The sequence below is a fragment of the Plecotus auritus genome (genome assembly GCF_963455305.1).
Source record: "Plecotus auritus genome assembly, chromosome: 11".
Classification (NCBI taxonomy): domain Eukaryota; kingdom Metazoa; phylum Chordata; class Mammalia; order Chiroptera; family Vespertilionidae; genus Plecotus; species Plecotus auritus.
In genome coordinates, this window is record NC_137777.1 from 125702 (window position 1) to 140342 (window position 14641).

General features: G+C 51.0%; 2 protein-coding genes across 13 annotated transcripts; one reads left to right on the plus strand and one right to left on the minus strand.

The window, feature by feature from the left end:
- Positions 1 to 1593: 1593 nt before the first annotated feature.
- COMMD5 (COMM domain containing 5) lies at positions 1594 to 3363 on the minus strand. 4 transcript variants are annotated; one of them, XM_080646783.1, is made up of 3 exons: positions 3008 to 3363; positions 2398 to 2516; positions 1594 to 2280 (listed from the first exon to the last, which is right to left on the minus strand). In XM_080646783.1, the coding sequence occupies exons 2-3, from the start codon at positions 2458 to 2460 to the stop codon at positions 1786 to 1788; spliced, it is 558 nt and encodes a 185-aa protein (XP_080502909.1). In that variant the 5' UTR covers positions 2461 to 2516; positions 3008 to 3363; the 3' UTR covers positions 1594 to 1785. The 4 variants fall into 4 exon arrangements, with proteins under 4 accessions (XP_080502909.1, XP_080502908.1, XP_080502906.1 ...); XM_080646782.1 differs by having other exon boundaries at positions 1600 to 2280; positions 2804 to 3030; XM_080646780.1 differs by having other exon boundaries at positions 1600 to 2516; positions 3008 to 3068.
- ZNF251 (zinc finger protein 251) lies at positions 3168 to 14417 on the plus strand (the record flags this gene model as incomplete). Of its 9 annotated transcripts, none has more annotated exons than XM_080646771.1 (5): positions 3168 to 3513; positions 4407 to 4455; positions 4639 to 4823; positions 5231 to 5344; positions 12733 to 14409. In XM_080646771.1, the coding sequence occupies 5 exons, from the start codon at positions 3168 to 3170 to the stop codon at positions 14193 to 14195; spliced, it is 2157 nt and encodes a 718-aa protein (XP_080502897.1). In that variant the 3' UTR covers positions 14196 to 14409. The 9 variants fall into 9 exon arrangements, with proteins under 9 accessions (XP_080502897.1, XP_080502898.1, XP_080502901.1 ...); XM_080646772.1 differs by having other exon boundaries at positions 4642 to 4823; XM_080646775.1 differs by having other exon boundaries at positions 3379 to 3513; positions 4652 to 4823.
- Between the last annotated feature and the right edge of the window lie 224 nt (positions 14418 to 14641).

Consider the following 14641-nt stretch of genomic DNA (forward strand, 5'->3'; position numbering starts at 1 on the left):
TCACTGCCACCAGGTGAATAATTTTGAGCCATGGAGTCCCAGCCACAAGGTCCCACAGTGGCAGTGGAGCTTATAGCGCCCTGGTGGGGCACACAGGCTGGGCTCAGACCCAAGGTCTCCATTCCTGATTGCACTGGACAAACATCACTGGTAATCTTGCACACCAGAAGCTCCCAGGTCTCAGTTGCTTTCACTCTGGGACCACCAGCCCAAGGTGACCAGCACACCCACCCTGGAGGTGCTGGGAAAGGCCCCTGCTCCTTCCTGGGCTCAATACAGCATCCAGTATGATCCTTCTAAAACAGCTGTCAGGGTAGGGCATGCACTCAGTACCCTCACTCACCTCTACACTCCCCTTCTGCCCATAAGTCTCCCTTGGGTCACTGCTCCCTGACCTCTTGCAAGTCTTTGCTCACATACCATCTTCTAGGAGGCCCACCTAATGACCCAATGTAAAATGACAGCCCAATTCTCCTCAGTCCTGCTTCCCATTCCCTGGACACTGGCCTATTTTGTCATTTACTATCCTATTTAATAAAGAGGTAATGTGCAAATTGACCCTCACGCCCTTGCACAAGATGGCCCCCCCATGTACTCAAAGATGGCTGGCAGGGGAGGGCAGTTGGGGGTGACTGGGCCTGCAGGGGAGGTCAGTTGGGGGTAATCGGGCTTGCAGGGGAGGGAGGGTAGTTGTGGGGGAACCAGGCCGGCAGGGGAGGGCAGTTGGGGGCAACTGGGCCAGCAGGGAAGGGCAGTTGGGGCGACCGGGCCTGCAGGGGAGGGCAGTTGGGGCGACCGGGCCTGCAGGGGAGGGCAGTTGGGGGTGACCGGGCCTGCAGGGGAGGGCAGTTGGGGCGACTGGGCCTGCAGGGGAGGGCAGTTGGGGTGACCGGGCCTGCAGGGGAGGGCAGTTGGGGCGACCATACCTGCAGGGGAGGGCAGTTGGGGCAACCAGGCCTGCAGGGGAGGGCAGTTGGGGGGGGACCAGGCTGGGAGGGGAGGGCAGTTGGGGGTGACCGGGCCAGCAGCGGAGTAGTTAGGCATCAATCAGGCTGGCAGGGTAGTGGTTAGGGGGTGATCTGGCTGGCAGGCAGGCAAGCAGTTGGGAGCCAGCAGTCCCGGATTGTGAGAGGGGTGTCCAACTGCTGGTCTAGCCCTAAACCAGCAGTCAGACATCCCCCAAGGGGTCCCAGATTTGACAGGATGCAGCCTGGGCTGAGGGACACCCCCCCCCTCCGCCAGTGCATGAATTTCATGCACCAGGCCTCTAGTATCCAGTAACAAGCTACACCAGTTATTAGTTGTTATGCACTCTGTAATGCCTTCCTCTCCCCACTACAATGCTGGCTCCTTGAGATCAGGGATTTAAGACGAGAATGAAATATCCACTCTGAAACACATGGATCATAGAAACAAATGAGCAGAACACTCAGATGCTACCTGGGGCCCAGCTGAACAAACGTGGCATCTGCATGAAGACCTTGGACTGGGCCCTAGACTGACCGGACCAGATGGCCACCCTGGAGCAGCAGGTACCCTCACCCAGCAACGCCACCAATAGCCAGGGGAGGTGTGTGCAGAGTGATACTACCTAGGAAGACATGTTTTTAATTGTTGCTTTACTCCCAAACAAAGGAAAAACAGTGCTGACTTTTTCAATCAAACAGAGAATGACATGGCTGCATTCACACTCTCACTGAAGAGTGCCTCCTAGGCAAGGTGGGCTTCCCTTTGGAGATGTCTGAGCAACTGTCCCCAGGTCACCAGAGCAACTGGGAGTGCAGGTCAGTCCTGCAGTTTGTGCTCACACTTCTTCTCCAGATCAGCCATCTCCTTCAACACCAAGGCCACGCTGTACCGAAGCTCCTGGAATTTGGCTGTGGGGACCTCAAAGCGGTGTGCTGACCCATCCGAAAGTGTCAGCTGCATCAGGACACTTGGCTGCAGGGAGCGGGCCAGGGCACTGGTGGAAATTGCCACGTCCACCCTCCACCGAAAGTTGGCAATGTGGGGCAGCCAGGCCCCCTGCTGCCTGGCCACAGAGTCAAGGAGAGGTCGCTGGCTCCCAAACACCACACTGGCCAAGTCCATGACCAGGTCTTGGGGGATGCAGAGTTCCTGGAGCTGGTCCTTGAAGGTGTCGGGCTTCAGACTGGCTGGGGGCAGCCGGAGGGCCTGCTGGAGCAGCGTGTGGGTGCCAGCAAGCAGGGCACCCAGCCGCTCCTCTGACAGGTGTGCAGTAGTCCCAAGGCGCTGCACAGCTTCACGGCAGTCCTCTCCCTGCAGGCCACTGACCACCAGCTTCAACAGTTTTCTGAACGTGCCCCTGTCCAAGTCCCCCAGGAGCCGGGGCATTGCTGCCACCTCTGGGGGAAGCTGGGCCCCCAGGAAACTCACCTGGCCGCTGTGACTGACACCAGGGTGATGCAAGTATGGAGCTACAGCTCCCACGGCGGACATTACTGCTTCCTCCTCTCTGATCAATCAGCTCAGAGGCAGGTCCCAGCTGCAACTGCCTGGAGGGGGTGGAGAGAAACCTAGTGATTTCCCACGTCCTTTGGGTGACTGAGGACTGACCTGATTCCCACCTTCGAGACAGTGACAGTGGGAACTACTGATGACAGCCCATGTGACGGGAAGCACCCTGGGATCCGGTGGTCCCAGGAAGAGGGGAGGCAGGAGTTAGCAAGAGAGACGGCAGGGATGGGAAGAGAGCAGCCACCGGCGCGGGGGAAGGAGTCGACAGATATGGGACCGGTTTGAGTCATGCCCTGAGCTCGCCGTGACTTCCTGGACACCTTACATGGGCACGAGCCGCGGTCAGCGTTCTGCAGCCGCGCCCCAAGCTGCATCGAATGGGCGGGCCGGCGCGCCACTGTCGCGGACAGGCCTCCGGCCTCCAGAGTTACCTAGCCGCGGTGACCAAGGGACGGCGTGCCGCTCAGGAGACCCCTCCCGGAAGGGGCGACCCAACCCACCGCACCCCCAGGCCCGAGCAGCCCCCGACCTGGCGCGCGCACGGTCTGAAGTGGAACAGCCCGAACAAAAAGCGGCAGGGCGGCCGGAAGCGACCCAAAAATACTTCCGGGAAGCTCTAGGACACCGGGAGGACCCGGTCCTCTGTGATCCGCGGGCCCGAGTGTTTCCCCTTCCACACAGATTGGGAAATGCAAACAGATTCTTTTCTTTCCAAGAAAAAGAAAATAAAAGGTTGTACAGGGCTGGCCCGGGCCTGGAGCGGAGAGTGGGCTCGATGTTCGGGGTCCAGCCTGTCCTGCCGGTCCGCCGGCCCACCGGGACCCTCTCCGACGCCCCTCACCCCACCCGACCACCGACGGCGCGAGTCCTCCGCGGTCCTAGAGCAGCCCCGGAAGTGCCAGGCAACCGCGCTGCCGTTTCCGGCCCCCGCGGCCTTTGAGGCAGTGAACCGGGAGGGAGCGCCTTGCTCGGGTGCCGCCCGACCCCGCCCGTTCCGCCTGGCCCCGCCCCTCTCGTCGGACCCGCTACGCCCAGGTGAGCAGCCCCTTCTGCGCGCTGGCTCTCCAGGGCGGGCTGCGAGTGCGGGCGGGAGCCGCTGGGGCCGACTGCGGACGGTGGAAGAGCCAGCCGAGTGGGCGGGTTCGAAGGGAGGCGTGGGAAGGCCCAGCGGACCGAGGTGCCCTGGCGGAGCCTCGGGAGGTTTCACCCGAGGTCGCGACGGGCTGGGACGACGGCGCGGAGGTTTAAGTGACCTGCCCGGCGGAAGGTCGGTCCCAACCAGCTTGGGCGTGCGGTGGAAGCGTCGGGATGTGTCTGCAACCCTGGGCTGCCAGAGCTCGCGGGCCGGAGGAGGCCACCGGGGAGACTTGGGGAGAATGAGGACCTCCGCTTGGCCTGAGGGGCGGCGAGGATATGGGAGGCGACCCAGGAGGCTGGGGACGAAGGGGTGACAAGGGCGGCGAGTTTCTGGCTGCGTCCTGGGTCTCCCACCCTGTGGGTGGGGGCGGATGGGGGCTGCACACCTTGTGCCAGATGCGGCTCTACCCCAGGTGGGCCCGGAAACCGGACCACTGGAGCGGCCAGCTTTCACCCCTCAGCTCCCGGCCCCACCTGGATTCTGGCTCTGCCAATTCTAGTGATTTTCCGTGTAACTGGGCAGTCAGGCACGCGCCGAGTCCTGCTGCAGAGTGACCTGCCTCTGACCAGCAACTTCTATAAGAGAGTGTATTCGTGGCCCCAGGGGGCCACTCTGGGAACCCACTAATGCCACCCTTCGCCTGTCCACCCTCATACCCCTTGGGCCCTGGAAGTTAATGAAGTGATGTAATGACACTGAGTGGGTCTGAGTGTGGGTCCCCTCCCTCCGAGGGTGAGCGTTGGAGGCCCAGGCCAGGGCAGCCCCCCTCAGGTCCTGAGTCTTCCTTCAGATCCTGCTCCCCCAGGATGGCAGATGCACTCGGGCTTCCAGCGCCCCAGGTGAGTTCACTTTCCTCCCTACCTTCCCTTTTCTGGAGCGGTGAGCCCAGCTCCTGGAGAAGCCGGGCGTCCCTGGCACCCAAGGACAGGGCTCTGGGATTGGACTCACACCCTCCCCAGGGATAGGGACTCTGGGAACTCAGCCGGGTCCTCGTGGCCGGCTGGTCCTCGGGCTGAGCGCAGCAGGTGTGCCCAGTGGGCGCAGCCCCAGGGCAGCGGCCACCTGTCGTTACAGGAGGCGGTGCCGCTGACCTTCCAGGATGTGGCCGTGTACTTCTCTCGCGCGGAGGGGCAGCAGCTGGACTCAGACCAGCGGGCACTATACAGGGATGTGATGCTGGAGAACTACGGGCACGTGGCCTCACTGGGTGCGGTTCTGCCTGGGCTTGTGGTGTGGGCCTCCAGGGAGCTCGGGGGCTGCTTCCACACTTTGGAGCCCAAAGGGGAGGGTCCTGCCTCTTGTCCCCAGGTACCAGTCTGGTCTCTGCCTGGTTCCCAATTCCAGACTTCACTCTGCATGCCTGTGCCCACCTGTGTACCCAGGGGCAGGAGAACTGATGAGTTATTCTCCTTCAGCGCTCACTCTCAGCCCCTGCTTCTCCTGACCAACCCCTTCCACTCCACCAACACACACATTTTGTGACCCCTGCCCTCTCCCACCTGGGGTGGCGGTGTGGAGAAGCAGGAGGCGTCGGGGAAACTACTTCTCACCCGGCCTGGAAGATGCAGTGGGCAGTGCTCTGTTCCAGCTCACCCAGTGCCCTCACCTCAACAGGACTCCCTGTCCCTAAGCCGGAGCTGATCTCCCAGCTGGAGCAAGGTGAAGAGCTGTGGGTCCTGGATCTCATGGGAGCTGAGGAACCGGAGCCCTTGAACAGCTGCAGCACAGGTGAGAGTCCGTGGGGCTGGTTAGGTGGTGGGCTCACTTCCATGGGCTCCTGGGGGCAGTCTGAACAGCGTTGTGTACTCCTGCAGACATGTGTGCCTGTTTGAACAGCTTTCATTTTACTGACTTGTTTGCTTTCCTTTTAAAAATACACAGTTCTTCTGGTTATTAGGGAAGTTTGCATTTAGTAATTACGTCTATGCTAAACCTGTATAACAGCTTCATTTCTTCTTTATATAATAGCCTTTCTATCTTCCTCCTCTAGACAGTAGCTATTGGTTATCTACCGATTACTCCTGCATCTCCCAATCTTAGTAAATAGTGTTTTTGTAAATGTTTACCTTGTTCTGTTGAACATACTTTTTTTTTTGTTTTATTGATTTTTTTTTTTTACAGAGAGGAAGGGAGAGGAATAGAGAGTTAGAAACATCGATCAGCTGCCTCCTGCGCGCCCCCTACTGGTGATGTGCCTGTAACCTAGGTACATGCCCTTGACCAGAATCGAACCCGAGACTCTTGAGTCCGCAGGCCAACGCTCTATCCACTGAGCCAAACCGGTTAGGGCTGAAAATATTTTATTAGTTGACTTGTCAGCACCAAGCGCCATCTCTGACTCCCAGCTACTGAGATGACCAGTGTTCTGCTTTCTCTGCCCATTATCCTCCCATTTTTGGTCAGTTGTCAAAGCACATAACACATCATCACTCTTATCCTCATCTTTGTTAGTACCCTAGGTCTTCAATTACTTGTATTAATTTTCCATCCTGAACCCTTCTCCGAAATTTTCTCCAGCATTTCCTGTTTGGATGGAATTTACCTCTAGTAGCATAAAGTTGCTGAGTTTTAAGAGACACAACTACGTCAACCAAATCTCTATCAAGATAAAGAACATCCCCATGACTCAGAAGACTCCTGGGTGTGCAATATATGTTATTGAGCACATGCATGCCTTTTTTCGCTAGAGATAAATTAAGAGCTTAATTGTTTTTTAAAACCATGATTCTGGCCCTAACCGGTTTGGCTCAGTGGATAGAGCCACGGCCTGCGGACTGAGGGGTCCCAGGTTCAATTCCTGTCAAGGGCATGTACCTTGGTTGCGGGGACATCCCCAGTAGGGGGCGTGAAGGAGGCAGCTGATCGATGTTTCTAACTATCCCTCTCCCTTCCTCTCTGTAAAAAAATCAATAAATGTATATAATTTAAAAAATAAAACAAACAAAAAACCATGATTCTGTCCTAGCTTGTTTTGCTCAGTGGGTAGAGCGTTGGCTTGCGGACTGGTCCCAAGTTTGATTCCAGTCAAGGGCACATGCCCAGTTTGTGGGCTCAATCTCCAGTGGGGGGCATGCAGGAGACAGCCCATCAATAATTCTCTCTCATCATAGATGTTTCTATTTCTCCCTCTTCCTCTCTGAAATCAATAAAATTATATTTTTAAAAACAACAACAACAACATGATTGTAAAAGCCACTGTTTTGTTGTAAATTTGACTAAAGTGTTGATTGTGCTGTTCTAAATTTGAATGGTAGTAGGCTGTTATGTATGGTTAGTGCCATGATATGAACGGAATGCCCAGTGTGGTGTCAGCTCCCCACAGTGCTCAGGAGAAGAGTCCTCATTTAGGGACCTGAAGTCCTGTCTGGGGAGGTGAGAGAAAGGGCTGCCCAGGATATGTAGTGTGGGTGTGATGGCACCCCTGATTGGGCAGCCCCCCCAGAGTGTCCGGGTGTCCAGGCCTTTCAGTTTGATGGGAAAAGGTGGTTCTGTTTCTGTGAGGTTTTCTCATGCAGAGGAGCAGTAGTGAACACAGTTGCCTTGCTTTATTTTTTATTTTAAAAAATATTTGTATGGATTTCAGAGAGGAAGGGAGAGGGAGAGAGAGAGAAACATCAATGATGAGAGAAAATCATAGATCGGCTGCCTCCTGCATGCCCCCGACTGGGATGGAGCCCACAACCTGGGCATGTGTCCTTGACCGGATTCGAACCTGGGACCCTTCAATCACCAGGCTGACACTCTATCCACCACCTAGGGCAGTTGCCTTACTTTAGAAGTAATTACCTCAAAGTTTGTTGGTGACGGGTGCCAGGTAGAAGCTGGTGAGTGTCGAAGGAGAGGATGTTTCTCAGTATTAATGTGTCCTGGGGCCTGAGGCACTGGTTGTCCTCAGAGCTTGCTGTTCTAGCTCCAGCAGCGAACCTGCACATGGACTCTTGTTGGGCTGTGGTTGCAGTGACAGTGACCTTGTTAGCATCCTTGGGCTGGTCTTCCTTTGTCACCATCTCTAGTGCTTTTATACGTGCTGTCCTACCACAGATGACCTCTGGGAGGCAGCAGAGCCTCACCCCTGCTGCTGTTTCCTGCAATCATCCAGAAAGGCCTGGCAGCCAGGTGTGGGAAGTTCTGTCTGTTCACTTACCTCTTTTGTTTTCTGGATTCTGTTTTGGCACATTTCAGTGGATTCTGGTTCTGCTGGGTCTGTCATAACACCGATGACAGTGGGTGAGGTCACCCACATGGATGTAAGCAGCTCTGTCCCCGCAGAGTTGAGAACATGTCAACAGTGGAACGTTTTCGCCAAGTGTCCCAAAGAAAAGGGGTAATATGTGTACAACAGCATGAAATCTATTTTTAAAACTCTCATTACATTAATATGAGACATCAGGGAGGAAATAGAATTTAAGTTTTGTTTGATTCCTAAAAGGAGACTATAAAAAAAAATAGGTATTGGATATTTTTCCATGCTAATTTAGATTCTCTCTCTCTCTCTCTCTCTCTCTCTCTCTCTATCTCTATCTCTATCTCTTTCTCTCTCTCCATATATATATGTGTGTGTGTCTGTGTGTCTGTATATATATGTGTATATATACATATATGTGTGTGTATGTAAAACTTTTATTTTTTTCTTTATATCATAGCCAGGACAAAATACTATTTTTTCCTTTAAAAGCACTTTTTGGCCCTGGCCGGTTTGGCTCAGTGGATAGAGCGTCGGCCTGCGAACTGAAAGGTCTCAGGTTCGATTCCAGGCAAGGGCACGTACCTTGGTTGCGGGCACATCCCCAGTGGGGGGTGTGCAGGAGGCAGCTAATCCATGTTACTCTCTCATCGATGTTTCTGACTCTCTATCCCTCTCCCTTACTCTGTAAAAAATCAATAAAATATATTAATAAAAATAAAAGCACTTTTTGTTGCCCTGACCGGTTTGGCTCAATGGATAGAGAATTGGCCTGAGAACTGAAGGGTCCCAGGTTCGATTCCAGTCAAGGCCACATGCCGGGGTTGTGGTGCTTGATCCCCAGTGAGGGGTGTGGAAGAGGCAGGCAATCAATAATTCTCTCTCACCATTGGTATTACTATCTCTCTTTCCCTCTCACTTTCTCTCTAAAATCAATTTTTAAAATATATTAAAAAATACTTTTTATTGAAAAATAACGTACATACATAAAATCACACCATTTGTAGCTGTAGCGCTTACTGGATTTTCATAAATTAAATGCGGACACATTTAGACCTCTGCCTTCCCTGGCTCCCGAGTCTCCGCCCGAGAGTCCAGATTCCCCCCACAAGAGCGTGGGTTCCCAGGGGCTCACCTGGAACTGGGGTTAACCACCAGATAAGAAACAATTTTATCAGCAGCATGGAAGCCCCCTTTCTGACCCTCCAGTCACTGATCATTGCTACCTCCAGGGTAACCACTAAGTTTTGTTTTCAACTTTACATATATAAACTGAATTGCTTCCCCCCTCAGAATTATGTGTGTAACACCTGCGTGTAATAGACAGGGATCGTTTCTTCAGTTCTCATCAACACTGGATATTGTTATTTTTTTTTTTTAATATTTTATTGATTTTTTACAGAGAGGAAGGAAGAGGGATAGAGAGTTAGAAACATCGATGAGAGAGAAACATCGATCAGCTGCCTCCTGCACACCTCCTACTAGGGATGTGCCCGCAACCAAGTTACGTGCCCTTGACCGGAATCGAACCTGGGACCTTTCAGTCCGCAGGCTGACGCTCTATCCACTGAGCCAAACCGGTTTTGGCTCGTTATTTTTTTTTTAATAAATCTTTATTCAGATTATTACAATTGTTTCTCCTTTTTCCCCCATAGCTCCCCTCCACCCGGTTTCCACTCCACCTTCTGCCCTTACCTCCCCCCCACTGTCCTCACCAATAGGTGTATGATTTTTGTCCAGTCTCTTCCTGAACCCCCCCATACCCCTTTCCCCCTGAGAATTATCAGTCCACTCCCTTTCTATGCCCCTGATTCTATTATATTCACCAGTTTATTCTGTTCCTCAGATTTTTAATTCACTTGTTGATAGATATGTATTTGTTGTTCATAATTTTTATCTTTACTTTTTTCTTCTTCCTCCTCTTCTTAAAGAATACCCTTCAGCATTTCATGTAATCCTGGTTTGGGGGTGATGAACTCCTTTAGCTTTTTCTTATCTTTGAAGCTCTTTATCTGCCCTTCAATTCTGAATGATAGCTTTGCTGGGTAGAGTAATCTTGGTTGTAGGTTCTTGCTATTCATCACTTTGAAAATTTCTTACCACTCCCGTCTAGCCTGCATAGTTTCTGTTGAGAAATCAGCTGACAATCGTATGGGTGCTCCCTTGTAGGTAATTAACTGATTTTCTCTTGCTGCTTTTAAGATTCTCTCTTTGTCTTTTGCTCTTGGCATTTTAATTATGATGTGTCTTGGTGTGGTCCTCTTTGGATTCCTTTCGTTTGGGGTTCTGTGTGCTTCCTGGACTTGTAAGTCTATTTCTTTCACCAGGTGGGGGAATTTTTCAGTCATTATCTCTTCAAATAGGTCTTCAGTATCTTGCTCTCTCTCTTCTTCTGGCACCCCCATAATTCTGATGTTGGTACGCTTGAAGTTGTCCCAGAGTCTTCTTACACTATCTTCAACTTTTTGGATTTTTTTTTCTTTTTGCTTTTTCAGTTGAGTGTTTTTTGCTTCTTTGTATTTCAATTCTTTGACTTGATTCTTGTGTTCCTCTAATCTGTTGTTGGGTCTCTGTATAATATTTTTTATTTCAGTCAGTGTATGTTTAATTTCTAGTTGGTCCTTTTTCATATCTTCGAGGGTCTCATTATATTTATCAGCCTTTTCTAGGATATTCTTGAAAAGCCTTATAACCGTGGTTTTGAATTCTATATCCAGTCATTTGTTTTCCTCCATTTCTTTAGTTTGTGATCTGTTTCTTTGACGCCGCATTTTCACTGCTTCCCTGAGTTGGTAGGGTAGATTTGTGTGCTAGGTTTCCTATATGGCCCAGTGGCTCAGCCTCCCCAGTTACCTGAGGTGGATACTCTTGGTGCACCCCTTTGTGGACTGTGTGTACAGCCTTGTTGTAGTTAAGTCTTGATTGTTGTTGGTATCACTGGGAGGAATTGACCTCCAGGCCAGTTGGCTGTAAGAATCAGCTGTGTCTGCGCTGGGAGAAGTTCAGTGCTGGAGACAGCCTTATAGGATTAGACTTGCCAAATTGCAATAGCCTCTGTGCTCAGCTTGAATGGGGTGGAGTCTCAGGGCGGAGCAGACAGTCTTGGCTTCCAGTCAGCCTTGCCCTTGCGCGCGCGCACGCGTGCACCTTCAGACCTCTGCCTTCCCTGGCTCCCGAGTCTCCGCCCGAGAGTCCAGATTCCCCCCACAAGAGCGTGGGTTCCCAGGGGCTCACCTGGAACTGGGGTTGAGTGCAGTCAGAACTGGGGTTCAGTGCAGTCAGGAGCTTCTGACTCCCTTCTGCTAGGGAAAGCCTGTGGCAACCACCGCAGCCTTTGTGCACACTGGCGCGCGCGCCTCCAGAACCCTGCCTGCCGGGGCTTCCCTGGGTCTCCCCCGGGTCTCCGAGTCTCCGGGTGCCTTTCTCTCTACCTGACAGACCAGACTCCCCCTGTATGAGCCTGGGTCCACGGGGTTTCGCCCGGGACTGGAGTTCAGTGCAGTCAGAACTGGGGTTCAGTGTGGTCGGGGGCTTCCTTCCCCCTTCCGCCAGAGAAAGTCAGCCAGGCTCTCAGCCACCCTTCCTCTCTGCGTGCACAAAGACCCTTTGCCATACCTCCAGTTCTCTGTGAGCTTTTCTCTTTCCTTCTAGTTGCAGAATTTTCACTCAGCCAGCTTTCCTGTGGTTCTGGATGGTGTCCATTCTGTCTTTTAGTTGTAGTTTTGAAATTGTTGTGCGAGGCAGCAGTTTAGGTGCTTACCTTTGCCGCCATCTTGGTTTCTCTGATATGGTTATTTTTTAAGTACTTAGAATAAAGCCTTAGGTTTTTCTTTTGTTTGTTTGAATTGATTTTAGAGAGAGGAAGGGAGAGAGAGAGAGAAACATTGATGTAAGAGAAACACATCCGTCAGTTGACTTCAGCACGTGCCCCAACTGGGGATCAAACCTGCAACCTGGGTATGTGCCCTGATGACAAATTGAACCCTCCACCTTTTGGTGGACGGGACAACACTCAAACCAAGCCATCTGGCCAGGGCAAGTCTAAGGTTCTTGAGCTTGTGTTGGTGCCCTCATGACCATTCCCTGTCCCATCTTGCCACTCTCCCCTCATACTTCTTGCTGCCGCCACAGTGAGATTCTTGAATTTGATGGGTTCTGTCACACGTCACATCCAGGGCCTTGTCTGCCATTGCGAACTGTGTCATCTTCAGGCTCTAGCGGAAACCACTTCCTCCCAGAGGTCTTCTGTAACCATGTAGACCAGCTTGGAGGCCATGCTGTATTTCCCACATTTCTGTGTAGTTTCCCTGTCACGTGATTTCTCATCCTTGTTAAAAACTTGCTTAATTGTCTATCTACCTGAATAATATATAAGTCTCAGGAGGTCAGAGGCTGTATTTGCCGCCTTGTTATATTCCTTACCTAACACATGCCTGGCCTAAATATGTGCTGAATGGATTAATTTGCCAATTTGATAGGTGAAACATTATAATTTGTTTTAATTTTCATTCCTTTGATTACTAATGAACCTAAATATTTTTAACCTATGGACTGGTCATCTTTACTTCTGAATTCTGCCTGTCACCTATGTTTATCTTTTTTTTAAAATATATTTTATTGATTTTTTTTACAGAGAGGAAGGGAGAGGGAGAGGGATAGAGAGTTAGAAACATTGATGAGGGAGAAACATCAATTCAGCTGCCTCCTGCACACTCCCTACTGGGGATGTGCTCACAACCAAGGTACATGCCCTTGACCAGAATCGAACCTGGGACCCTTCAGTCCGCAGGCCAACGCTCTGTCCACTGAGCCAAACTGGTTAGGGCTATATTTATCTTTTACAGAATGCTTTATGGTTGCTTTTTGACACATTAAGGATATTATCCTAGTGGATGGTTTTCTTCAATAATGCCTTTCTGCTTTTATGTAACAGATTTTGAGATTGGGACCAAGAAAGACCTGTCCATTCTAAACCAGAAATGCTCTGAAGAAGTAAAAACCCCAGAAGTGATATCAAGCAGATTCTCAGGGTGCAATCCACAGGCCCCTGTGTTGCAGGGAATTCGGGAACCTGAGGATAAAGTAGAAGGACACATGTGGGATTCTGTTGGGCAGAGTTTCAAGAAACTTCATCTTCAGAAGAGAGTTTTTAGGAAAGAAACTGCCATGTGCAGGGAAAGGTCTCCAGGAGAAAGAACCCAGGAAGGTGGTACCTTTGATGGAAACTTGAATCTGAATCAAAATGCTGTTAGACTTCAAAGAAATAAAACAAGAGAGAGAGCTTTTACATGTGAAATATGCAGCAAAACCTTCAAATACAATTCAGACCTAACTAGACATCAGAGAAGTCACACGGGGGAAAAACCTTATAAATGTGGTCAGTGTGGCCGAGCCTTTGCTCTGAGCTCAGGCCTAATTTTGCACCATCAAGTTCACACTGGAAGTAAACCATTTAAATGTAATGAATGTGGGAAGACTTTTCGTCTCAATTCCCACCTAGTTCTCCATCAGAGACTTCATACTGGAGAAAAACCTTTCAGGTGTAGTGAATGTGGGAAGGCCTTCAGTCGTAGTTCAAGTCTTATTCAACATCGAATCATTCACACAGGAGAGAAACCATACAAATGCAATGAATGTGGAAAAGGCTTCAGCCAGAGCCCGCAGTTAACACAGCATCAGAGAATCCACACTGGCGAGAGGCCGCACGGGTGTGATCAGTGTGGGAAGGCCTTCAGTCGAAGTTCAAGCCTTATTCAGCACCAGAGGATCCACACTGGCGAGAAGCCCCATGTATGTGACCAGTGTGGGAAGGCCTTCAGTCAGAGCTCAAGCCTTTTTCTCCATCACAGGGTGCACACGGGAGAGAAGCCCTACGTTTGTAATGAGTGTGGCAAAGCCTTTGGTTTTAACTCTCACCTCACCGAACACGTAAGGATCCACACGGGAGAGAAGCCCTATGTTTGTAATGAGTGCGGCAAAGCCTTTAGCCGGAGTTCAACTCTTGTTCAGCATCGAAGAGTTCACACTGGGGAGAAGCCTTACCAGTGCATTGAATGTGGGAAAGCCTTCAGTCAGAGCTCACAACTTGCCCTACACCGAAGAGTTCATACTGGAGAGAAGCCCTATGAGTGTGGTGATTGTGGGAAAGCCTTCAGCCGGAGGTCAACCCTCACTCAGCATCAGAGAGTTCATACTGGAGGGAGCACTCATGCATACAGAAAGTGTGGTTCAGCCTTTGTTCCTGGCTCCAGCCTTAGGCCACACGGACAGATGCCCACTGGAGAGAAACACTCTGTGTGTGATGGACACAGCACAGGCTTCAGTCGTGGCACGAACCTTGTTCTGCACTGGGCGATTCACAAACGTTTCATGTTTTCAGAATCAGTCACTGTGTAGCCTTTTGAATCTGGCTGCTTTGGTTTAAGTACAGATTCATCGTGATGTGTGTGCCAGTAGTTCTTCCTTCTTTACTGCCCAGTAGCATCCATTGTACAGAGGAGGCAGTTTGTTTACCCATTCCCCACTGAAGAGTATTTGGGTTGCCCTGTCTGGAGCAAGTATGAATAAAGCAAGTATGAATAAAGCTGCTGTAGGCATTTGTGACAGGCCATTTTGTGGATCTGACTTCTCCATTCTCTTGGGTCACAGAAAGTGGGCTACATGGTAAGCTTATGTTTAACTGGGAAGTTTGAGAAACACTGGTCCAGTTCATCTCCATGGTGTGAATGCCCTGCATCCTGACTCAATGCTGAGACTGCCGGAGGAATCTTTTGTCTAACCCACTCTTTTTTTTTTTTAAATATACTTTTATTGATTTCAGAGAGGAATGGAGAGGGAGAGAG

Coding starts and splice junctions, on each gene's coding strand:
- COMMD5 (XM_080646780.1), bottom strand. CDS start 2,460: ATGTCCGCCGTGGGAGCTGTAGCTCCATACTTGCATCACCCTGGTGTC.